At 43.2% G+C, this 26108-nt stretch overlaps 2 protein-coding genes across 2 annotated transcripts in view; one reads left to right on the top strand and one right to left on the bottom strand.

Annotated features, from left to right (window-relative positions):
- Positions 1-1475: 1475 nt before the first annotated feature.
- The window catches only part of HEATR4 (HEAT repeat containing 4), a 36788-nt gene continuing 12155 nt past the window's right edge, over positions 1476-26108 (bottom strand). The window contains exons 7-16 of the mRNA XM_068963670.1: positions 25316-25476; positions 24454-24558; positions 22276-22394; positions 21437-21617; positions 20820-20889; positions 19607-19796; positions 18848-18926; positions 17707-17866; positions 16264-16322; positions 1476-1634 (exon numbers count right to left, since the gene is read on the bottom strand). Coding sequence (XP_068819771.1) covers positions 1476-1634; positions 16264-16322; positions 17707-17866; positions 18848-18926; positions 19607-19796; positions 20820-20889; positions 21437-21617; positions 22276-22394; positions 24454-24558; positions 25316-25476 — 1283 coding nt within the window. The remainder of the gene's footprint in view (positions 1635-16263; positions 16323-17706; positions 17867-18847; positions 18927-19606; positions 19797-20819; positions 20890-21436; positions 21618-22275; positions 22395-24453; positions 24559-25315; positions 25477-26108) is intronic.
- On the top strand, positions 14178-16559 carry RIOX1 (ribosomal oxygenase 1). Its single transcript, XM_068963671.1, has one exon. It carries the CDS (start codon positions 14178-14180, stop codon positions 16149-16151), a length of 1974 nt encoding a protein of 657 aa, XP_068819772.1. The 3' UTR covers positions 16152-16559.

The raw sequence follows: 26108 nt of genomic DNA, 5'->3' as shown, positions 1-26108 counted from the left end.
ATATTGTCTGTGAAAGGTTCTTAAATGTGTGCCTTATAAATTCGCTCAAAGACAAGGGTGATTTCTGCTGCTGCCCTTCCCACAGTACAGATAGCCTAACAGACCCTCTATTTGGCCTTACTGACCTACTGAAGAATTCAGTTCAGCCCTCTTGTTCCTGCCAATGATCCAGAGAGCACAATAAAGTCCTTTCATTATGAAGTGAAAGTCAGATACAGGGGCTGAAAAAGTACTCATACAGAATTATTTATTGTCTCAAATGTCTCATGGCAGCCAGATCTGGGAATCTTCAGATTTGATAGATGTGGAAATGACTTTGATATATGTGGTGGTGCTTAATGCATTAGTGTTTCACTGGGATGAAGTGTGTAAATTAACAAATAAAAACATGGGTTACATGAAACAGGAAAAAGGAAGATTTTCTTTTTCATACTTAACTGATATTCCCCAAAGTTCTTTTTTCCCTCCATGTTCCATAGCTGCCAAGAGTTCATAGTGGAAATTATTGCTTTTCATATTTCTGATCATAATAGTGCACCAGAAGAGAGGATCTCAGCAGAAGAAAAATAGAGTGAGATTCATATTACCTTTATTTTACAATACTCACTGAATGTTCCAAAGCTATTTAGGGTGTAAATAGCAATTAATAGTTTGGAAAGAAAGCTGGATTCACACTACTGTGAATTCTGGATTTTTCCTCTTCCATGGCAAGTTTAGGGGTATTGTGTGCTCTTAGAGGATCCCAGCTTAGGATACAGATACAGTTTGTAACTCTCCCATGATATCTAAATCTTTTAAGCATTAACTACACTGAAGCTCATAAGAATTGCTGATCAGCCTTGTGAAACTGCAGCAATGCTTCACAGGGATCTAAAAGGGTTCACACCCATGCACACAATACAAGGTGGGAAATATTGTACTGACTCTGTTTTCTTATGAAAGTCCTGTGACATGGTTTCCTCATTGCCTTGTGGGCTGCAGTTAAAGACCTTGCTTTAGAACAAGACTAGACTTGTGGATAGAAAACATCACCTATGACTTTCTTTCCCAGATTAATGGTATTCTAGTTTGGGTTTCAAAGGGCTCTTTGTATACCTTGCAAAAGACTCTGGGTCTTTGAATATTTCTGTTCTAGTAAAATTTGGAGTTCTGACCTACATTTAGTATATGACTTTCCTAGGTCATGGAAAAATATGCACTATCACCTAGTGTGATGTCAATTTTCTTGAACCTTCTGTGTATATGGTGCAAATTAAAAAGCCAAGTTAAAAAAAAAAAAAGCCAGGTCAACATTAAATAGATATTTCTTTATAAACATAATGACAAAGAGATTATACAACATCAGGTAAAGAGAAGAATGTGACTAAGTCCACTGCTGCCTGTGTCTTGGAGCACGAGAAGGACTCATCCTAGAAATAATTACCTTTCTTTCAAGGGGAAAAAGCCCTGGGAAAAACTTCTGAGTTTTCACTTAGCTAGAGATCTTGGTTGTCATATCCAAATGGTCCCATCGCAATTCTTTTTTCCCGGGCAGTGCGTAGATCTTTGACAAGTGATGAGCGACCTCTGCTTCTTGTGTTTAGGCCCAGGACTGGACTCTGTGACCAGGGATTTGGTGCGCAGGGCCTCACAGGCTGCAGAGAAATATTAACATGTGAACACATATGCCAAATGCGGTTCTCACGTGACAGGTATATCCAAAGACAAAGCCTCTTCAGCTATAGCTCTATGAACCACCATCATAAATAAGAGAATTCAATCTATGAGTTCAAGCCCTAACTCTTGATCCCAGTTAGCAGCCTAATGGGGAGAATATGCCTGAACTGCCCACCCAAGGCTTGGACCTTCACATGGTGATCTTTGGGGTGAGACTGGGTTTTCTTTATCTTTACTGTTACACAGAAGTAGCCGCAGCTATGGGAACTATAGTAGCAATGATTCAAGAGCTTTATTCCTCAGATGTGCTGAGATAGATTCAATCAGAGTGAACAGCCCCTGGGGACACTGCATTGCTCTCTTTTCATTTTATAAACCATTGTAGTGATGGTCAGGGTTAAGTTTGTACTTAGGTTAAAGCATTCCCAGGAGTCTAGGCTGTTCTAATATCAACCTAAATTTCTGTGTTACTCTATGGAATAAAAAAAGTGATATCTATCTCATTCCTAAATGTATTCTTAGGGTCAAAGTATAAATGGAATCCCACTTACTAAATATCTAAATATATACATGCTATCAATTAAGCTAACAAACTGTTAAATAAAATATATTCTCACCTACCTTGACAAAAAGACCGTTTTAAATTTGAAAATTTTACATTCTTTGAAGTTTCCCTGGTTTTTTTTTTTTAACCAGAATATGATGATGCAGGAAAACTGCATTATCAATAAATGCACCATATGTTTTTCTTTTGTAATAGGAATCAAGCAAAATAGTACACATCAGAACTGTGTATTTGCAGCGAACAAATCTATACTGGTACTACAAACACTGAATTTGCCTTTGTGTTTGCATGTATCTTCCTGTTTCATTAAATAAATAGGAACAATTTTGTTATGATGTCTGATGAATTTAATGAGATTGTTTCTGGTTTTTATATACTTAAATATTTTCTAATTAATCTCAAAAGTTTAACTCCAGAGTTTCATATATGCTTATTTACATATTTGCAGAAAGAACACTGGGCCTTGTATAATAATTCTTACCTCACAAATAACTTATAATTTCAGCTACATATTATATTGTATTTTTGCTATTTAAGTAGTAAGAACCAACAAACTATTTATTATCTTGTTTTTTATTACTTAAAAAATTGAATAATACATTATGATGGGCTATATAATTTTAATTTTGACTTTCAAGATGTATTTCTCTGTCAATCATTTTTATTATATTCTTTGAATATTATGCTTGAAGTGAAAAATGATGGGACTTTCATGGTGGTCCAGAGGCTAAGACTCTACATTCCCAATGATGGGGTCTGGGTTTAATTCCTGGTCAGGGGACTAGATCCCACATGCCACAAATAAAAGTTTGATTGTTGCAACTAAAAATGAAACTGCATGCTGCAACTAAGACTCGAAGCAGACAAATAAATATTTCAAAAAATAAAACTGAAATCATGATAAAAAATGTCTTACCTGCACATGAATGTTTATAGCAGCTTTATTCATAATCACTATGAATCACTAAAAACTAGAACCAATCTTCAATAGCTGAATGAAAAAACTAACAGTGGTACATCCATATGATGAAATATTATTCTCAGACAAGAAAAGCTCTCAAGCCACAAAAAAGTATGGGTAACCTTGAATATATATTGCAAAGTGAAAGAATTTAGCCTGAAAAGGCTACTAATGTATGATTTTAATTATATGACATTCTGGAAAAGGCAAAACAACAGAGATAATAAAAAGATCATTGATCGTTGGGTGTTTGAGGGGAGGAAGACAGGATGGAAAAGAGGAAGCAAAGATTTTTAGGGTGGTTAAACTATTCTCAGCAGTGGCCACAGGACTGGAAAAGGTCAGTTTTCATTTCAATCCCAAAGAAAGGCAATGCCAAAGAATGCTCAAACTACCGCACAATTGCACTCATCTCACACACTAGTAGAGCGATACTTAAAATTCTCCAAGCCAGGCTTCAGCAATACATGAACCATGAACTTCCAGATGTTCAAGCTGGTTTTAGAAAAGACAGAGGAACCAGAGATCAAATTGCCAACATCCGCTGGATCATGGAAAAAACAAGAGAGTTCCAGAAAAACATCTATTTCTGCTTTATTGACTATGCCAAAGCCTTTGACTGTGTGGATCACAATAAACTGTGGAAAATTCTGAAAGAGATGGGAATACCAGACCATCTGACCAGCCTCTTGAGAAACCTGTATGCAGGTCAGGAAGCAACAGTTAGAACTGGACATGAAACAACAGACTGGTTCCAAATAGGAAAAGGAGTACATCAAGGCTGTATATTGTCACCCTGCTTATTTAACTTATATGCAGAGTACATCATGAGAAACGCTGGGCTGGAAGAAGCACAATCTGAGCTGGAATCAAGATTGCCAGAAGAAATATCAATAACCTCAGATATGCAGATGACACCACCCTTATGGCAGAAAGTGAAGAACTAAATAGCCTCTTGATGAAAGTGAAAGAAGAGAGTGAAAAAGTTGGCTTAAAGCTCAACATTCAGAAAACGAAGATCATGGTATACGGTCCCATCACTTTATGGGAAATAGATAGGGAAACAGAGGAAACAGTGGCTGACTTTATTTTTCTGGGCTCCAAAATCACTGCAGATGGTTATTGCAGCCATGAAATTAAAAGACGCTTACTCCTTGGAAGGAAAGTTATGACCAACCTCGATAGCATATTGAAAAGCAGAAACATTATTTTGCCAACAAAGGTCCGTCTAGTCAAGGCTATGGTTTTTCCAGTAGTCATGTATGGATGTGAGAGTTGGACTATAAAGAAAGCTGAGTGCCGAAGAATTGATGCTCTTGAACTGTGGTGTTGGAGAAGAGTCTTGAGAGTCCCTTGGACTGCAAGGAGATTCAACCAGTCCATCCTAAAGGAGATCAGTCCTGGGTGTTCATTGGAAGGACTGATGTTGAAGCTGAAACTCCAATACTTTGGCCACCTGATGTGAAGGGCTGACTCATTTGAAAAGACCCTGATACTGGGAAAGATTGAGGGCAGGAGGAGAAGGGGATGACAGAGGATAAGATGGTTGGATGGCATCACCGACTCAATGGACATGGGTTTGGGTAGATTCTGGGAGTTGGTGATGGACAGGGAGGCCTGGCATGCTGCAGTTCATGGGGTTGCAACGAGTCGGACATGACTGAGTGACTGAACTGAACTGAACAGAAACTAGCCTCTATGACACCAAAATGGTGAATACCAGGCATTATGCATTTGTTAAAACCTTTGGAACTATACAACAAAAGAACGAGTCTCAATGAATGCAAATTAAAAAAAAATCATTTAGGAGGTCAGGGAGTCCCAGGAAGAAACCCAGACTATGGTAAGAGACTATAATTGTAACCTCAATTTAAACACATATTTTTGTTACAGATAGTGTGATGAGGATAAAAAATATTTTCAAGCATATAGAATATATTAGAATAAAATTCTGTGTGGAACTCATTTAAAAATAGAATGTGAGTTTAAAAAAAGATTAAATTTTCAACTTCAAAGAAGAGCTTGTTTATTACAAGCTTGTTTATTACAATTTTTAATATGGATGATATATGTGTGCTAAGTTGCTTAAGTCATGTCTGACTTTTGCAACCCCATGGTCTGTAGCCCACCAGGCTTTGCCATCCATGGGATGCTCCAGGCAAGAATACTGGAGTGGGTTGTCATTTCCTTCTCCAGAGGATGGATGGTAGGTACCAAACTGTTAGAGATTTAGTTGGATGCATTTTTGAAGTGATATAACAATTAATTAAAATATCAATATATAATGCCAGAATATGTAGATGTTAGAAATTAGACTCTTTGTATCTACTTAAAAACATTTTAAAAATTATTTATGTATTATTTATTTTTGGCTGTGCTGGGTCTGTTGCTGTGCGTGGGCTTTCTCTGCTCTCTAGTTGCAGTGTGCAGGCTTCTCATGTTGCAGTTTCCAGGCTCTAGAGCACAAGCTCAATAGCTGTGGCACAGGGGCCGAGCAGCTCTGTGGCTTGTGGGGTCTTTCTGGATCAGGGACGGAGCCTGTGTCTCCCATGTTGTCAGGTGGATTCTCTACCACTGAACCACCACAGAAGTCCTTAAAAACATTTTTGATGTTGATGAAAGAAGGTGAAGAGGTGACATAGTTTTTCACAATTCTTTTAGTGGGACCGTAGCAAAAGAGCTGGAAGTTCAACATCCTAGAAAACATCTTACGTATTGTACCGCAGGACTTTGCAGACTTTTTCTGTGATGGGCCAAATAGTATATATTTTATGCTTTGAGTGTGAGACAGCCTACTCCACTCTGCTGTTGTAGCATGAAAGTAGCCCCAGGGAGTCTCCAATGAATGAGTACAATACAAACTTCCAATACAAGTTTATTATGTTGGCAATGAAATTTGAGTTTTGTATAAATTTTACATCACAAAATATTCTTTTTCTTTTGATTTTTTTCAATCAGCCATTTAAAAACATAAAAATAATTCTTAGTCCACAGGAGTTCTGCCAGATTTGGTTTGAGGATTATTACAATACGTTGCTCCCTGATTTACAGTAATTTGGTAAAACAATGATCCAAATTAGTAAGAGTCAATATTCTCAAAGTTAGCCTGGAGTCTGTCTCACATTTGCCAAAGCAAAGTCCTGTATCCTTGAGACTTTAAGCCAAGTAACTCAGAAATGTATAAATTTAAGCATGAAAGTTCTATTGCCAATAACGCCATTCCCCAGAGGGAACCTCTGACTTCAGGTATTCAACTGTGCACACAGACACATATATAACACATGTAGTTTTAAAGAAACTATATATAAATGTACATGGATTGCATTTTTAACAACAAAAAGGGACAACATACATATTGTTCTGGAATTTGATTTTTCAATTACAATATATTTTCAACATCTTTCCTAGTAATAATTTTTAACAAGAATTCTTGATCTTTAGTACATTTGAGCCATTTTCAATTTTGAACTGATAAACAATAAGTATCTATCTATATATATATGTTTGTACACATGGGTGGATATTTCTGCTGGATAGATTCTTGGAAGTAGTATTAATATTACTGGATCAAAGATATTCAAATTTTATATTGATGAAGTCATCCAAAAGTTTATCCTAGGGTTTCTCAACCTTGATACATTTCAGTTCAGTTCAGTTCAGTTGCTCAGTCATGTCTAACTCTTTTCGACCCCATGGACTGCAGCACACCAGGCTTCCTTGTCCATCACCAACTCCTGCAGCTTGCTCAACCTCATGTCCATTGAGTCGGTGATGCCATCCACCATCTCATCCTCTGTCATCCCCATCTCCTCCTGCCCTCAATCTTTCCCAGCATCAAGGTCTTTTTCAATGAGTCAGCCCTTTGCATCAAGTGGCCAAAGTACTGAAGTTCCAGCTTCAGCATCAGTCCTTCTTTCCAATAAATATGCAGGACTGATTTCCTTTAGGATTGACTGCTTTGAATCCCTTGCAGTCCAAGGGACTCTCAAGAGTCTTCTCCAACACCACAGTTCGAAAGCATCAATTCTTCAGTGCTCAGCTTTCTTTATAGTCCAACTCTCACATCCATACATGACTACTGGAAAAACCATAGCTTTGACTGGATGGACCTTGGTCAGCAAAGTAATATATCTGCTTTTTAATATGCTGTCTAGGTTGGTCATAGCTTTTCTTCCGAAGAGCAAGCGTCTTTTGGTATATTTAGGTATATTTGGTACATTTAGGTCTGGGTCTGGATAATCCTTTGTGTGGTGCTGTATCACACATTGTAGAATGTTTAGCAGCATCTCTGGCCTCTATGCATTAGATGCCAGTAACATCTCCCCTGTTGTGACAAACAAAAATGTCTCTTGATATTGTCAAATGTCCCCTGGGAAGGAGGTTGCAGGGGGTGGGTACAAAGTCATCTTGGGCTGAAAACCACTACCCTGGACATTTGTTTTCTTTTACGTTCCTTAAATTTCTTTTTCTCCCTATCTCCTTTTCAATAACTTATCATGTTATCCTTCCTTCAAAAAGGAAAAGTGCTTCAAGGAATTTGTGATTTAGTATATATCACCCCTCTGTCACAGGCTAAAGTGTGTCTCTTAAAATTCATGTGTTATTCATAAATTCTAACCAGTAACTCAGAATGTGACTATATTTGGAGACAAGTTCTTTAAAGAGGTTATGAAATTAAAGTGAGATTTTAAGAATGGACCCTAATCCAATATGACTGATGCTCTTATAAAAAGAAGAAATTTGAACACAGACTTGTACAGAGGAAAGACCATATGAAGATTGGGAGAAGCCAGTCATTCACAAGCCAAGGAGAGAGGACCCAGAAACCAGTCCCATCAAAACCTTGACTCAGACTTCCAGTCTCTAGAATTGTAAGAAAGTAGATTTCTGTTGTTCAAGTTAGCCAGTCTGTAGTACTTTGCTATGGTAGCCCTGGCAATCTAATATATCTTCCCAATGTGGGGAGGGGGGAGGAATTAATGAAAAAGGCAATGACTAATAGCAACATTTAGAACTGGACAGGGAACAACAGACTGGTTCCAAATAGGAAAAGGAATATGTCGAGGCTGTATATTGTCACCCTGCTTATTTAACTTATATGCAGAGTACATCATGAGAAATGCTGGGCTGGATGAAGCACAAGCTGGAATCAAGATTGCTGGGAGAAATATCAATAACGTCAGATATCCAGATGACACCACCCTTATGATAGAAAGTGAAGAAGAACTACAGAGCCTCTTGATGAAAGTGAAAGAGGAGAGCGAAAAAGTTGGCTTAAAGCTCAACATTCAGAAAACGAAGATCATGGCATCTGGTCCCATCACTTCATGGGAAGTAGATGGAGAAACAGTGGAAACAGTGCCAGACTTTATTTTTCTGGGCTCCAAAATCACTGCAAATGGTGATTGCAGCCATGAAATTAAAAGACGCTTACTCCTTGGAAGGAAAGTTATGACCAACCTAGATAGCATATTCCAAAGCAGAGACATTACTTTGTCAACAAAGGTCCGTCTAGTCAAGGCAATGGTTTTTCCAGTAGTCATGTATGGATGTGAGAGTTGGTCCATAAAGCTGAGCGCCAAAGAATTGATGCTTTTGAACTGTGGTGTTGGAGAAAAGTCTCGAGAGTCCCTTGGACTACAAGAGGATCAAAGCAGTCTATCCTACAGGAGATCAGTCCTGGGTGTTCATTGGAAGGACTGATGCTGAAGCTGAAACTCGAATACTCTGGCCAATGCGAAGAGCTGACTCATTTGAAAAGACCCTGATGCTGGGAAAGATTGAGGGCAGGAGGAGAAGGGAACAACAGAGGATGAGGTGGTTGGATGGCATCACCAACTCAATGGACGTGAGTTTGAGTGAACTCTGGGAGTTGGTGATGGACATGGAAGCCTGGCGTGCTGTGGTCCATGAGGTTGCAAAGAGTCAGACACGACTGAGCGACTGAACTGAACTGAACTGAATTCGAAGGAAAAACTAACAATGGGTTTTGGTGGAGGAGATAACTTTTCTGAGAGGCTTCAAATCATTCTATGTAGCTTTAAATATGGGATAGGCTCTATCCAACCTCTTTTCTACAGCAGCTTCTCTGATGAACAATTATTAACATTTATAATCTCAATATCAAATTTCTTTAATTAATAAAGGTAATTCAAGAAAACAAGAGCAAGGCAAACAATGATTAGAGAGCAGGAAAAATGAAAGAATTAGAGGAAGTGAAGTTTGTTGTTTAAAAAACACTGTATTTTTAATTGTATAAATGATATTTATAATGTAGAAAACCCAGACCATGCAAATAAGCAAAAAAGAAGAAAATAAAAATCACCTGAAATCCCACCATCCAAAGGCAATCACTGTTAAATATTGTGGCATAAGGACTCCCAAAATTTTTTCACTAGTATGTATATATGGGCAGATGTATAGATAGAAATACACATACACACCACACACACACACACACACACACACACACACACACACACACACACACACATCCTGAATGGGAACCTACTGTATCACTTATTTTGTCTGTTTCTTTTTCCTTATTCAATGATATATTGAGAAGTTATTCCATGTCAGTAAATTATATTTGTAGAAATTGTTTTGTTTTTTAGAAATTTTTTGGCCACGCCTGTGACATGTGGAACCATAGTTCTCCAATCTGGGGTCAAACCTGCACCCCTGGCATTGGAAGAATGGACTCTCCACTGCCGGACCACCAGGGAATTCCTAGAAAATGGTTATTAATAGCTACTTTTGTTGAACTAAGTAGATCCATTGGAAAAAGATGAAATTAAAGATAAGCCAGTCCCCAAAAGGTGCCTCCCAGTCGCAAGGGAAACTTAAAAGACAGATAGAAACAACATTCTTTATTTGAGGAAATCACAAAAATGTTGAAAAAAAGAAGGGGATGAGGTCACAGGAAAGACTTAGAGTAGAAGATACCTGTACAGGATGTGGTAAAGACAAATCTATGGCCCTCGTCCAGCTAAGCACAGTATTCCCCAGCTTTGCCAGCCAAGAAGCATAGCTCATCCCCCCAGTTCACTATAGGATGGGTCCACTTTATTCTGAAAACTGCTCTCTTTGAAAAAACACAGCTGCCAGTGACAGCCTTAACTTGCCCATTGCAGTATTTCCCCAGAGAATCTTGTTATCAGGCAAGCACACACAGCTTGTTTGTCAATTAGGAAGAGGGCTCCCCCTCTGCTGGCCCTTCCTTCAGACACTGCAGCCCTAGATTAGGGCACAGGACTTTCCAGGAGAACATCAGTTGGTTTCAACCCTTATTTTGGCCTTTGGCTCTTGGCCAGGTAACTGCAGAGTGATATCTCACACAATGGCCTTGTCTGATATGGTCCCAGTGACCCACTTAAACTTCCACAGGGCATGTGCATGAATAATCTCCCCATTTCATGCTGTCATCCTGCCCAACTGAAGTACTTCTCTGCCTCCTGCACGCCTAGATCCTCCGAACTGGGCCAGAGGCACCAAAGCCATCGTCCATGGCTTTGTTTCATAATAATAATTATAACTACAATTTTTAAAGTGTGTAGACCTTTACCAGATCCTGCACTAAGTGCCTTGCATCCATTATTTTATCCTCACAACAATTCTATGAAGAAGTATATTCAATGACTATTCCCACTTTACAGATGAGATTACTGAGATCTGAGAGAGTAACTTGATGTAAGTCTAACATGTTCAAAACTGCTTGCAAGGGTGTAAACTCAATGCACGTGAGTTTGAGTGAACTCTGGGAGTTGGTGATGGACAGGGAGGCCTGGCGTGCTGCAGCCCATGATGTCACAAAGAGTCAGACACAACTGAGGGACTGAATTGACTGAACTGGCTGCCAATGACCATACATCAAGGGGGGATGTCTCCATGGTTAATCTAACAGGGGCAGCCCGACTTCAACTACAGTCTCCGTTTGTCATCTGTAGGGAGGGAAGTCTCCAGGAGACCTGGTTTTCACTAGCAATGGTTTCCTCACTCTTGGGCAGGGTTCAGGCCCAGCTCACATCCTGTCTTTAAGATGGATGACAGGCTTCAAGATGGAGTCTCTCCTGCTTTCCTTACACTGGCCCCAACAAAATGAGAGGCCCAGATTCAAGAGGTTGATTTAAGGTTCAGAGGAGGTGCGATTGAAGATTCTGTAGAGAGAAGCTAAAGCTAATAAAACAGAATTCCAGAGGGGGTGGGAAGGGCAGATATCAAGAATACAAGAATAGCCCCGATTCCCTTCATGAATCTCAGTTCGGCCCCCTCTCCACCCCTCCCACCCAAGAAAGCTGGGCTCAGGGCAGGTAATTGATGAGATACCCGGGCCCAAGGTGCAGCTTGCAGTTCTTCTTAAATACCAGGGGCAGCTTGGAGCGAAAACACGGAACTCAAAAGTTGGTCTCCCACAGCAGTCTGGGGACACAGGAATTTTCTTGGATGGATGCTCAATTGCCACCAAAAATGATAAGGATATTGCTCACCTCTAGCATGTGGACTCCAGAATCTCTGGCAGCCTGTCTGTAGAGCAAAGCTCCTTTGATTCACTTGGAATGGAGAAATTTGGGTCACGTGGTTAAGCACAAGCCAATCAATGTGGCCTTAGGATACTGGATTCCAGTGATGTTCCAGGCCTTCCACAGTTCTGGAGCATTCACTGTGCTCTGCAGCACTTCTGGAGCCCAAATGGAGCCCCACCTGATCCATAGCAACTGAGTGTAAGACAAAGAATGGTCATCCAAAGGAAATTCTGTGTCTTCCTACTGGGATGGATGTGAGCCCAACACCAAGGTCACAGGTGTGGAGTCCCTTACAAAGTTCACAGGATAAAATTCTCTGAACTTGACCAAGCCCCATAGCAACTGTTGCCATGAGCTTTTGGATCAAAACTGGCCAGTTCCCAGACTTCATATTATATAAAATACCCACCCTACTATCCACCCTATAGCATCCTAACCAATCACCTAATGCCACCATTCCAGTAGGAATTTTCTCTATCCTGAAGCTATAAAAATTGGCTGCTAGCCTGCAAAAACGTTCGGCTCTCCCTTAAGCTGGCTCACTGTTCTAACAGCTTGTCCCACTCTAACAAACTTTATTCTTCTCTCTTTCTGCCTCATGTCTGGAAATTCTTTTTCAACCTGCCACACAGACCAGGACAGTGGGGGGTTGGTGGGGAGTTGGGGGGTTGGGCAGGTAACAGTGACAATGATTATTACTCAGTCTTGTCTGACTCTTTGCAACCTTATGGGCTATACAGTCCATGGAATTCTCCAGGCCAGAATACTGGAGTGGGTTCAGTTCAGTTCAGTTCAGTTGCTCAGTCGTGTCTGACTCTTTGTGACCCCATGAATCGCAGCACGCCAGGCCTCCCTGTCCATCACCAACTTCTGGAGTTCACTCAGACTCACATCCATTGAGTCCATGATGCCATCCAGCCATCTCATCCTCGGTCGTCCCCTTCTCCTCCTGCCCCCAATCCCTCCCAGCATCAGAGTCTTTTCCAATGAGTCAACTGTTCGCATGAGGTGGCCAAAGCACTGGAGCTTCAGCTTTAGCATCATTCCTTCCAAAGAAATCCCAGGGCTGATCTCCTTCAGAATGGACTGGTTGGATCTCCTTGCAGTCCAAGGGACTCTCAAGAGTCTTCTCCAACACCACAGTTCAAAAGCATCAATTCTTTGGCACTCAGCCTTCTTCACAGTCCAACTCTCACATCCATACATGACCACAGGAAAAACCATAGCCTTGACTAGACGGACCTTAGTCGGCAAAGTAATGTCTCTGCTTTTGAATATACTATCTAGGTTGGTCATAACTTTTCTTCCAAGGAGTAAGTGTCTTTTAATTTCATGGCTGCAGTCACCATCTGCAGTGATTTTGGAGCCCCCAAAAATAAAGTCTGCCACTGTTTCCACTGTTTCCCCATCTATTTGCCATGAAGTGATGGGACCAAATGCCATATCTTCATTTTCTGAATGTTGAGCTTTAGACCAACTTTTTCACTCTCCACTTTCACTTTCATCAAGAGGCTTTTTAGCTGTTCCCTTCTCCAGGGATCCTCCCAATCCAGGGATCAAACCCAGTTCTCCCGCATTGCAGGCCGATTCTTTACCAGCTGAGCACCAGAGAAGCCCTGCGCAGGTAAAGTCAGCATGTTTACTGAATATGGAATTAAGTCAGAAAACATTCCATGATCTTGAAGTTTGAGCTGGATCAAACTCGCAAAGATGAAGGGAAGAAAAAGGATTGTGCATTATCTCGCATGTTGATTTTGTCCTCGGAAATAAGTCCCAAGAAGGCAGGTAATAATGTTTCATTGTTTTGCTTGTGATTGTTACCCCATGCTGTCGCGATGTCTGTCACTTAGTAGGTAGTCAGTAAACATTTGTTATATTAAAAAAGAAATACAAGTAGAAAAGTCCATGGATTTTTTTTTTTTTTTTTTCTTCAGGGAGATAGGGCTATGACTGAAAATTTGTAATGGAGAGAGGACAAAGGGAAGTTAGGCGGCGGAATTTAGGGCTTCAATCAATATCTGTAAAGAGGACCAGATGGACCAAAAGTCTGAATTTAGAACTTTGCCTGAGTGCAATCCTTGAAACCAAGAATTGTCAGCTTTCTCATGCAAAGCTGCTGGGCAACGTGTTATTCGGAAACGGGGACAAGCCTGTGAACACCGCAATCTGCAGACACAGGAAGAAAAGGAGAGTTAAGTCGCAACTTTTTCCTGGAGTCCCTGACAATCTGATTTTTAAGTTGTCCTCTAAATATGGAACCAATGTCAACTTGGCAGAGACTCCGCGGCTCTAGGCGAACCCGAGAATTTAACGTTTTCTAACTGGGGAAGCGGGAAGCGCCGGAGGAAAAATGGTGGGCGTGGACAGCCTGAAGGCAGCTGGAGGCCCGCCCCCTTCCCAGAGTACACTGCGGCGCCGCGTGCGTGAGCCGGCTTCCGGCCGTCTCCCGCTGGACTAGCGGGAGGCTCGGACCATGGACGGGCTCAGGGCTAGCGCTGGGCTGCTGAGACGCGGGCGGTTGAGACGCCGGCGCCAGCAACAGCCACATAGCGGGTCGGTCCTGGCCCTGCCCCTGAGGCCCAGAAAGATCCGACGGCAGCTGAGGAGAAGTGTCTCGTCCCGAATGGCCGCGCTCAGGGCCCAGACGCTGCAGAGCGAGGACTTGGAGGACTCAAGGGTGGAGTCGACGGTCGGTGAACCCGGGGACCCGCTGGCGGGAGGGGCGGCGGCCCTTTCGGATGCGACCGGGCGGGAGCCGCACGGCCAGCTCGGGCCCGCGGAGCTGCTGGAGGCTTCGCCCGCGTCCCGCTCCCTGCAGACTCCCCGCGCCTTGGTGGAGGCGCAGACCCCGGCGGCACGCTTGGTGGAAGCTCACACCCCGCCGGTGCGCCTGTCGGAGGCGTCGGCGCTGCCCGCGCGCTTGGTGCCGGCTTCGGGGCCGTCCGCGCGCCTGGTGGAGACCTCGGCCCTGCTGTGCTCTGCCCAGCACACGGCGGCCGTCCCGCCGTCCGTGGCTCCTGCCACGCTGTCGGGGCCGCAGGGGGAAAGCATGGGCGAGGAGCTGCCCTGGGACTCCCCGCTGCAGCGCATCTTGGCCGAGCTGAACCGCATCCCTAGCAGCCGGCGACGGGCGGCGCGCCTCTTCGAGTGGCTCATTGCGCCCATGCCGCCGGACCATTTCTACCGGCGCCTGTGGGAGCGCGAGGCAGTGCTGGTGCGGCGGCAGGACCACAGCTACTACCAGGGTCTTTTCTCTACCGCCGACCTCGACTCCATACTGCGCAACGAGGAGGTGCAATTCGGGCAGCACCTGGACGCCGCGCGCTACGTCAATGGGCGGCGCGAGACCTTGAACCCTCCCGGCCGCGCCCTGCCCGCCGCCGCGTGGTCCTTGTACCAGGCCGGCTGCTCCCTGCGCTTCCTCTGTCCGCAGGCTTTCTCCACCACCGTGTGGCAGTTTTTGGCCGTGCTCCAGGAGCAGTTCGGAAGTATGGCAGGCTCCAACGTTTACCTTACTCCCCCCAACTCGCAGGGCTTTGCCCCCCACTACGACGACATCGAGGCTTTCGTGCTGCAGCTGGAAGGTAGGAAACTCTGGCGGGTCTACAGACCGCGGGTGCCGACCGAGGAACTGGCCCTGACGTCCAGCCCCAACTTCAGCCAGGACGACCTCGGAGAGCCGGTGCTGCAGACGGTGCTGGAACCTGGAGATTTGCTCTATTTCCCCCGAGGCTTCATTCACCAAGCCGAATGCCAGGATGGGGTGCACTCTCTGCACTTGACCTTGTCCACATTCCAGCGCAATACTTGGGGCGACTTCCTGGAGGCTGTACTGCCCCTGGCAGTGCAGGCCGCAATGGAGGAAAATGTGGAGTTTCGTAGGGGGCTGCCCCGAGACTTTATGGATTACATGGGGGCCCAGCATTCGGATTCTAAGGATCCGCGAAGAACCGCTTTCATGGAGAAGGTGCGGGTCCTGGTTGCCCGCTTGGGACACTTTGCCCCAGTTGATGCTGTGGCTGACCAGCGAGCCAAAGACTTCATCCACGATTCTCTGCCCCCTGTGTTGACTGACAGGGAGAGGGCACTAAGCGTTTATGGGCTCCCAATTCGCTGGGAGGCTGGAGAACCTGTAAACGTGGGAGCCCAGTTGACAACAGAAACAGAAGTGCACATGCTTCAGGATGGTATAGCTCGGCTGGTGGGTGAGGGGGGCCATTTATTTCTTTATTACACAGTGGAGAACTCCCGAGTTTATCACCTGGAAGAGCCTAAGTGCTTGGAGATATACCCCCAGCAAGCTGATGCCATGGAACTCTTGCTTCGCTCCTACCCAGAGTTTGTGCGAGTAGGGGACTTGCCCTGTGACACTGTGGAGGACCAGCTTTCCTTGGCAACCATGTTATATGATAAGGGGCTGCTGCTCACCAAGATGCCTCTAACCTGAACTAGTTACTCACTAAATGTGAGAAATAAGACAGTAGTGGTTCTCTCCCACCATCTTTTGAGGGAGAAAACTCATTTTCTTACTTGATACCCATCAGTGTGTTCATATTTACCTTTATGACTGCCTCAGTATCATAGAAGTCAGACCGTCTTCTAGGAGACACCTCCTCACCTAGGCACAGAAGTAAAAGCAGGAGTTGGAGATGGAAAAAGGAGCCTTTTCTGCAGGAGTAACTTGATTCCTGATCATTTGAGAGACCAACTTCATTATCACCCTCAGGCTTCAGAGTACTGTGTGGGATTTGCTGTGTTATTCTGCTTGAGACATGAGAAGTTTTTACTTGGAATTTGCATCCTTCATCTGAGTTCTCTTTCATCAGTTTGTGGGGAGGGTTGGGTTCAGTTTCCTGTTTGTTACTGTGAGTTTGTGGGAATGTTAGAAAAGTTATTAAAGTGCCAAAGAGTTCTCCTTTTCTGAGGCTAGATTATTGTGTGGCATGGTCTGAAGAAATGTGGGAGGAGGAGGGTAGGTACGGGAAAACTGCAATGGCTGAGGCGCAAGGTAACTTAGGGTGGATGTAGGATTGGGACCAATTTTGCAACCCTAGGGGTAATTGATTCATTTTAATCATGCTCCTTGAACCCCAAACAGCACAATCCTATTAGAAAAGTTATGAGTATATTATGTTTTTTAAAGGGTATTATGTTTTTGCTCAGTGCTTGCTTGCATCAGTGGCTTGTGCTGCTGCTAAAACAGGCAGCATGTCACTAGCTGTGCTGTCATAGGCCACAGTCAGCCAGCTTGTAGCAGGCTGGCCGTGAGGGAATGCTGCTGTTCAAGTTACTTTCTACTCTTTTCTTTTTTTCTGGTAGTTGAAAGAAACTTCCCCAAATCTGGCAAATGAATATTCTCATGGTTGGTGGAAGAGAGCCTGGTGTACAGGAGGGAGCATTGGACTTGGAACCAGAAAACCTGGGTTTGGGGTGGTGGCTGGTGGGCCGCTAGCTGGCTGAATGACCTGAGGCTGCTGCTGCTATGCCTGGGCGCACTTGATTTTATGTTTTGGTACAGCTTGATGTCTCCACCTCATCATTTTAGGTTGAATCTGGAACTTTTAAGATCATTTTGCCATGAGTGCTAAGTTTCAGTTATATAAAGTTGAGAACTTGATGAAGTCTTTTTTTAAGTTGCAAAAGCCTAGATGTACATGAGAGTACATCTCAGCCTATTGAAGTTTAAGCTTCAAGGCTTTTTCCGAGTGCTTAGCCAGACATACAGCAGTTTTTTTGTTTTTCTAAGGTGTCCTTTTTTTTTTTACCTCACTTTCAAATTGGTTCAGAGCTACATCATTCATTTTTCTAAAGGGATCAGATAGCAAAATCAAAACCCAAGGGGCAAGGAAAAGACAACAGACTGAGATGGTGGCCAAGAAGAAAGAGAAGTATCCTTTCCTGGCTCTCATCCTACAGGGCTCACAACTAAGTCCCCAGACCTCCAGTCCTGAAAAGGCTTGTTAAGGGAATCAAGGCATAGGACTCATTCCTAGAAAACCTACCCTGAAAATTTTCTTGGAGAAAAGTATGGAGCTTCAGTGGTTTTTGCCCTTCTTTGGGTTGCACATAAACACGTTTTGCTTCCTCCTTCACTTTTCTTACGGCTGCCTCAATCTTGAATACTTTCTGTATCAACAGTTCCTTTTGGCTTAGTGTTTGAATCTGAAACAGAACAGATGATGATTAAAAAAAAACTCTTATCAGGCTGCAGGTCATCAAAAAGTGTTAATGAAGTAACATATTGCATCATGCTTATTAATATTAGGTGGTACATAAAATGCCTGAAAACATTGTTCTCTTGTGATGTTGGTTGGACATTTTTACACCTGTTAATGAAAAAACCACTTGTTAATGAAAAATGTACTTTAGCTTTTGGGCATGATGAATCTGCTAAGAAATGCCTGATGTGAAATTGGTTTTGTGAATTATATTTAGAAAGAATCTTTTGCCTTTTTAAAAGTATTCTTCCCCTCTACTCATCTCTGCCAGTAGCTTTGAAAAACTAGAACCACCTGTTTAGCTAGTGTTCCTTTGGGGAAAGAGCCCAGATTAGGAATTAAGAGAAATTTAGAAGGAAAAAGAAAATCTAGGGGGCCAGCTTCAATCCCTCATTCCTTCTTTATACCCATCTGCAAAAAAGAAAGAACTTGGGTTTAGAGAATGGTGAGGAGAACACAGGAAGGAAGGAAACAGTATTTCAGAAACAACAACAAACTGATCTCGATGGCTACCTGATGGGACTAATAGGCTGCTGTTTGTCGTTTTATTATTAGGATTTTATAATCCTGTCTTGCACAGATGTGTTTTGTATCTTCTGTTTTCTGTGGGATTGTAGAAAATATTTCTACGATTAGAAATATTGAAAGTGTATCTACATGCTTGGGGAAGGGAGTCTGAGAAACTGTTTAGTCTTGATTCTTTTGCGACCCCATGGACTGTAGCCTGCCAGGCTCCTCGGCCCATGGACTTTCTCAGGCAAGAATACTGGAGTGGGTTGCCATTTCCTTCTTCAGGCAATCTCTGCTACCCAGAGATGGAACCTGCATCTCCTGCTTTGGCAGGCAGATTCTTTACCACTGAGCCATCAGGAGGAACTCTTGAGAACCCTGAATTTTTTCTTGAAAACAGCTTATACTTATCTACCCTGTTCCTGATCTCCTGAAGCATTTCTTGGTTTTCTTCATTTTCTAAGTTGAGTATCTTCATTGCATGGTGAATTTCTCTGAAAGGTAAAAAGGACTTCTTAGGTTAAATCTTCCTATCCTTGAAAGCATGCAGGTAGAAAATACAGCACTTGGAATCAGACAAGAATCCTAAGTTCCAGTCTCAACTGTGCAGTTTTGGTGGGCTTTATTTGCAAAACTTGTTTGATGCTTAGCTTATAGGGGTGTTTGTAGTTTTTGAGATGATGTATTTGAAGGTACTATTAGATAATGTTTATTGAACACCTTTATGACAGGTACTAACATGTTATCTCCTTAATCACCACCACTTACCCATATGGTAGACTACCGTTTGCATCTGATACATGAAAAAATGGGCTCAGAGAATTAACTTACCCAAGCTCACATAGCTAGTACATATCTGAGCTGGGGTTCAAATCCTGCTCTTTTGGACTCCAAAGCCTGTTGTCACTAAGTAGGCACTTGATAAATGTTAATTGAATTAAAAAACCACCTGGAATACTGAACAAATACGTAAACTACATGAGCTTCACTTTCAATCTAATTTAGTCCTCTGTTTTTCTGTTGCCTACGTGGATAAGTAGATGTATGGCACGCATAAGCCTGTGGTTTTTACAGCTGTTAAGCAGCCTGAAGAGTCAAGGACATAGTCTGTTAACAAGGTTGGAAGAATTGGCAGTACAAGAGGTCTTGGCTAGAACCAGAGGTTAGTGCTTACTTCAGAACAGCCTCATGGTTCTCTAGGAGCAGCACGTCGAGGAAGGTGTCCCTGACCCGGTCTCCTTGAAGTTTGAGGGCTAGGATGCTCCGGCAAGCCTCTAGTCGTACACCTGGTGATTCTTCATAGTGGACAGCCCACAGCAGGAGGTCTGTCAGCTGGGGACTCACGCAGCCAATTTGCCCCAAAGCTGCAGAGATTAGAGGGCATGTCCCACTGTCACTTAAGACTGAGTTGGCTGTGTCCTAGCATCCAGAAGTGGCCTTACTAGTAAATACTAAGAAAGAATAGGCAACCACTTGCTAAATTAAATATTGCAAAAACTGAGTATATTGTCTTTGAAAAGTGGTGAAAGTCACTCAGTCATATCTGACTCTTTGCGACCCCATGGACTATACAGTCCCTGGAATTCTCCAGACCAGAATATTGGAGTGGGTAGCCTTTCCCTTCTCTAGGGTATCTTCCCAACCCAGGGATCAAACCCAGGTCTCCCACATTACAGGTGGATTCTTTACCAGCTGAGCCACAAGGGAAGCCCAGGGATACTGGAGTGGGTAGCCTATCCCTTCTCCAGTGGATATCTTCCCTGTTAGATGACAATCAGTATTTTAGGAATCCTCTAGAGAATTCCTAGGAGGGCTATTCAATACCATCCTCGTCCATTAGGATGTGAGAATACACTAATGTATTTACCTAGGGATGAGATATGGGATAGATATCTCAAGACCAGCCTAGTCAGGTAAGGGGAAAGGAAGGTATAGTTATACTTCATGGCTCTACCCAGAGCTGATTCTCATAGGGACCTGCCAGACTGTCAGAAAGAAGCAATGTCAAAGATCCCTAAAAAGAAGCTCCGAAATTTGAGGGCAGGATTTTAGGTTTGTAGCAGTCTTAAATCTGGTCTGACTTTTACGGAGTCCTATGGTTGACACCTCTACAGAAAGCAAGTATATCCAATAGCGGATACCTACTTGGAACTCATACCCAACAGTTGGCAGGGACTGCCTTGTCAGTCCTCTACCACAACATAGACATAGACCTAGACTCGGGATCCTTAACTAAAAATTGAAGGAAATGATTTTTAATTTCTTCTGAGAAGCTGTGATCATCCCCTCCCTTCCCCTCTACCCTCTTCCTAAAGAGATTCTGGGGATCCTCTATAAAATATGGGAAGGTATTAGAGGTAGAGGAGTTGGAGCCACTGCCATAATACCTCGAATGGCAAAGGCCTTGATTTTCCAGCAGGGATCTCCCTGTATCAGATTCAGAAGGCATTCAAGGACCTAGGACGGATAAAAGGCAGTGTTGAGTGGAGAGAATAAGAGCAAGAATGGACAGGGTCTGCTCTTCTCTAAAATGTGCTTTAACTGGAAAAGTGATCTATCAAATCTAGTGAAAGATGAGCTGGAGCCAGAAGTACTAGCTTACACACAGTGCTCTCTCCTGTCTAGAGACTGATTTTCCCAGCTCACAGATCTCTGGCCATATAGGCTGCTTTTGAGTACCTCCATCAGGTTTTCCTCTAATAACTAGAGATTTTAACTCCATCCACTGGAGTTGATCCCAAAGCCTATGAGCACACATAATGAGAAGCTGGTTAACTGAGGTGAGAACAGGATTTCAGGGGTGTGCTCTAGAGTGAGTCTAGGCTGGCTTGGAGCTATGTGTGGTCCTAACTGTTGGTGTGGCCTATATATCTCCTCACCTTCCTGTTCTGATCTCTCATTCTGTGTCCCTACAGAATGGTGAGTGATCTGTGTATGAGGGGAGCACAGAGTAATGTCCTCTTGGGTTAATCAGGTAAGAAGAGTACATGTCTCCTTGACTCACCATATTATCACGGATCTGCAGGGCACCAGCTGCCAAACAAGCTGCCCGCCGAACTGCCATGAAGTCATCAGAGAAGCAGTTCAGAAAGCTTGGGAGAAGCTTGGCGGTCATAAGCTTGAGCCCACAAATCAGGTAGAGGGCTTCCACACGCTCCTGGAAATTTCCTTGACCCAGCTTGATTCTGTAAGGCACAGGTGCTTTTATTTTCCCTCCTCAAACTTTTCCCATTCCTTTCTTTACCCCTACTACCTCCAGTGCCCTCAGGCTGAAATCTAGCTTCTGTAGGCTCGCCATTATCCACTCCCACGCTTTCCTAGTTAGCCTTATCCCCATTAATTTGTTTCACCAGGTAGAGACCTCAACTGTTTTATTTACTTGAATCCCTATTACCTAGCATATGCTAGATGCTAAGCCCTGTTGAATGACTGAATAAAGAAAACTTGAAACATACACCTCTTGCTTCAGTCAAGCTCTCTTCTCGTGCCTTCACATTGTGTCACTCTCATTTCAGTATTTGGCGTATGGAATGTCTTACCTTCTCTCTGCTTATGTAGTCTTATCCATCTTTCATGAAACTTGACCTTGCTAGGCATTCGTGTATCTTGTATAATCAGAATCATGTTATACGTTTGAACTCTCAAGACATCTAAAACAGTGCCTAAACACGTAATGGGCATTCAATTAATGGTTCTTCCCTTAGCTACATTCTCAGTATCTATAGGGACTGTTAACTTTTTACTTTATTTAAAAAAAAAATCTGCAGTGGATCTTGTACAAGGCTGAGCATACTGAGCAGCTCAACAAATGCCATTTCTTTCTCCATATTGACAAGGTCTTACCTGATTGTGTCATGCACCTCTTTTCCAAGGTTCATTTGCCCCAGAGCTTGGGCAGCTGCTTGTCTCACTTTTTTATTCCAGTCACTCGACATCAGCTGGATCAACTTATGTTTCATATCCTATAAATAGGTATAATAGTTAGATACCATTTATCAGTGCATCAGTTTTGTATGTTCAGTTGCTAAGTCGGGTCCGAATCATTTAGACCCTGTGGACTGTAGCCTGCCAGGCTCCTCTGTCCAGGGGATTTCCCAGGCAAGAATACTGTCGTGGGTTGCCATTTCCTCCTTCAGGGGATCTTCCCGACCCAGGGACTGAACCCTTGTCTTCTGCATTGGCAGGCGGATTGTTTAACCACTGAACCACCTGGGAATCCCATTTTGTAATTGGCACTGTACTCATAAGCAGTTTTACCCATCACTTAATCTTCCCAAATAATCCCATACAGCAGATAACTAGCACTTACAGGTGACAAAATGGAGGCTTAGATTTCTTACTCATGGTTAACATGTTGAGTCCTGGAGCCAGAACTCAGGTCCAGGCCTATTTTTGAAGCTCGCACTTTAAACTAACCAAACTATATTGTCAGCTGCACTTGAGACTCTTAAAATTTGAAGGTGATACATTAGTAGGGTGACCACCTCATCCCAATTTGCCTGGGCAAGTCCTATGTACTAGACCAGCTAGGACCTTTGGCCACCCTGTGTGTTAGTATATCTCGCAAAGCAGAAGGGATAAATATGACTTGGTGATTAGGTAATGTGCCCTAAGCTATTCTCCCTCCTTGATTAATAGCTCCCTTTCCACCCTTGATACCTGATGTTTTCCTATTCTTTTAGGGTTGACCTCAAAAGGCTGTCCTCCGAGAACTCACCTCTCCCTTCTGTAAGCAATAGGAAATCCCCATAATACTTTACAGCTACATCTGTTACAGCTGTTTACATGTAACATTTAGCAAGAGAAGACATGTTATCTTTGCATACCCAGTGCTAGCTACCTGCCTAACATGTAAGATGCGGTCAGAAACTGCAGGCTCACTGAATAAGTGAAAGAACTGATGGACATGTTGTTTAACCCCATCAGCCTGATGTGATGGTCTCATCTTTACCCCATCCCCTGCTTGCATGGCTTTTTACTTCCAATAGGCCATCCTGAGTGACAAGTGCTGAGAAGGTGAATGTGCAAATGAATCAGATGTTGTTAAAAAGACATTGTTAAATGCAGATTCTGACTGAATTGACCCGGGGTGAGATTTTTGCCTTTCCAGCAAATTCCCAAGTGATACCTGTGCTGCTGGTCCCGGACTTTAGCAGCAAGGTCCAGGCAGAATTAACCCAGACTAGAATGACCCAGGGATAGAACCTGGGTCTCCTTCATTGCAGGCAGATTCTTTACCATCCGAGCCACCAGGGAAGTCCAGAATTATACTGAATATATGAATGGCCAAGTTCTGTGCTTTCCATGTCGAAATTCAAGGGTCAAAAACAGCACTGTTCTGGGCCATTGTGGAGTTGCCTGGTGTTACGAGGAAAAGATCATGGCATATAGGAAGAAGGGGAAACGCCCATTTGGACAGCTGAAGTTGATTTCAAAATAATGGCAAGAAGGAGGTCAGTTGAAAGCCTAGATGATGGTCAGGGTTTCCCATTCCTGGAAGTCTTTCCTTAATTCTAAGTCTTGCTCAGCTGTCCCACACGCCTTCACAGAACTTTACTAAGTTCAGCCCATACTAATGTCTCTCTGAAGAGTTTTAAGAGAGTACATTACATTTATCTCTTGTTCTTGAATCATTTGTATATGTTGATCTTGTTACTCCAACACTAATGTCAGCTCTTTGAAAGTGGGGACTATGGTGACAGATACTTATAAAGTACCTTAATGTGGAGGCGATGTCAAATTACTATAAAAAGTTTCTAAACTTTAAAAATTTTTATTCTTTGCTTATTTCACTGTAGATAGGTTACAGTTTGTGGACTCCCACCAGGTTGAGAAGCAGTGGCTTAAGTAACAGAACGACATGTTGGCATGTGAAGATAATTCTGGGTTAGGACTAAGAGGCAGCAACATGGGAAGAATGGGAGGTAAGAATGGGAACTAGATAGCAGCAAAAAGTGGAAAAGTTCCCGAGCCCAGTTTTGCTTAGACCTTCTGTCCTGGAAACAGAAAGAGAAGGCTTACCAAACTGACATTTCCACCGATCTGGGAGAGAGCCCGGCAGGCCACAATGCGGTCTTTCCACTGATGGCTATTCAGCTCCACAGCAAGCATGGTATGTATCAGGGTCTGAGGAAATAGAAGACTTGTATGGAGACCCATGGTCACTTTTAGAGATGCTGGGACCTTAAAGAAGTTACATCCTAATCTGGCATCCAGCATGATTAATGTCACAAACACATGGGATGCTTGTTGCTAGCAAAGTAAAGAGTGGGTTTACAGTGGGGCCCCCTTCCATCCAAGCCAACTGATGTCAAGGAAAAAATACAGATTAGTAATCTGAACAGAAAATTCCTGGGGCCTTCTTGATTTAACTATCTTTCCCCCTAAAATGGTTTGTATATGCCTCAGCCTGAGCTTCACATTTCTACTGGAAGTAAATGCAATTGTACGTCTGTGTGGTTTTCAACAGTAAACTTCTAGCACAAGCAAATTCTGCATGTTGTAAGTCTTCTAGCATAGAGTTAGAAACCATCTGCAGCCTACTTCCCTCACCTTTCCCAGCCAGCTGTTGTCACTCTTCCCTGTCTACACCCCACCTCACCCACACTTAGTCCAGTTTTACCTGTGCATGAGATCATCCTACCAACCACCCGCGTTTCCTTTTTCTTTCTAAAATTTTTTTGTCGCTGCACTTCATATGCAGGATCTTAGTTCCCAGACCAGGGGCTGAAGTGCTTCCTGCCATGGAAGTGCAGAGTCTTAACACTGGACCACCAGGCAAGTTCCCATCTGCATTTTCAGTTCCCTACATGCACTGACCTCAGAGACCCAATTGTTCCCCCCAGACTTGGTTTTTTTCTCTGACCTTGTAATGGACACATACTGTCTTTCCACTGAGATGGCGCAAGAGCGTACAAGACTGTTGCTCGGTGTCCTCATTCTTCTTATGAAACAGCTGGTGGAGGATCCTCTTAATCACGGGGTAAGTGGCAGTACCTTCCAGAGCCAGGCACTGAGCTGCAGCCCAGCTGTCCACGGTATTACCTGCCACAGTGAGGTGAAAAAGGCCAGAATAGCCATCTCTTCTCCCCACAGAGAGAGCAGCATCTGGGTTGGTACACAAGACTGCTACTTGCCTCACTTCACAGGTAGGTACTTGTACCCCCTCAGTCTGATGTTCAATCTCTAATTTAAATCACATTTTAATGGGTCATATCGAGGTTCTAAATGTAGGTTGAAAATCTTAACCTGAAAAGTCAGATCCTAAAATGTTTCTGTTTGGTAACAGGGCAATAAGTCACTTCTGGCCTGAGTGAACAGTTGTTCCTCTTGCTAGAGACTGGGAAGTCTGGAGTGGAAGCTTTCTTAAGACAGACGAATCAAGTTGTTGAGTGTCTCTGTGCAGAAGGCCAAACTGGTCACACAGTTGTCCTCCACCCTTGCCGCCATGCAAGGAGCAAGTCCATCTTTCAGAGTAGTTAGGTACCAGAGCCTGTCAACATCAGACAGAACCTTTTGCTGGTATCACACCAACAATGCATGTGGACAGTGCCTGCAAGTTAATGTGCAAAAATGGAAGCATGATGTGTTCAAGTGGGTTTTTTAATTTTTAGAACGTATTCTTTAATCTTGTTACATTATCTTTTCAATTGAAAAATCTAACAGGAAAGGGGACA

The sequence above is a fragment of the Capricornis sumatraensis genome, chromosome 2 (genome assembly GCF_032405125.1).
Source record: "Capricornis sumatraensis isolate serow.1 chromosome 2, serow.2, whole genome shotgun sequence".
In the NCBI taxonomy this organism is placed as follows: Eukaryota; Metazoa; Chordata; class Mammalia; order Artiodactyla; family Bovidae; genus Capricornis; species Capricornis sumatraensis.
This window is presented reverse-complemented; position numbering and strand designations above follow the sequence as displayed.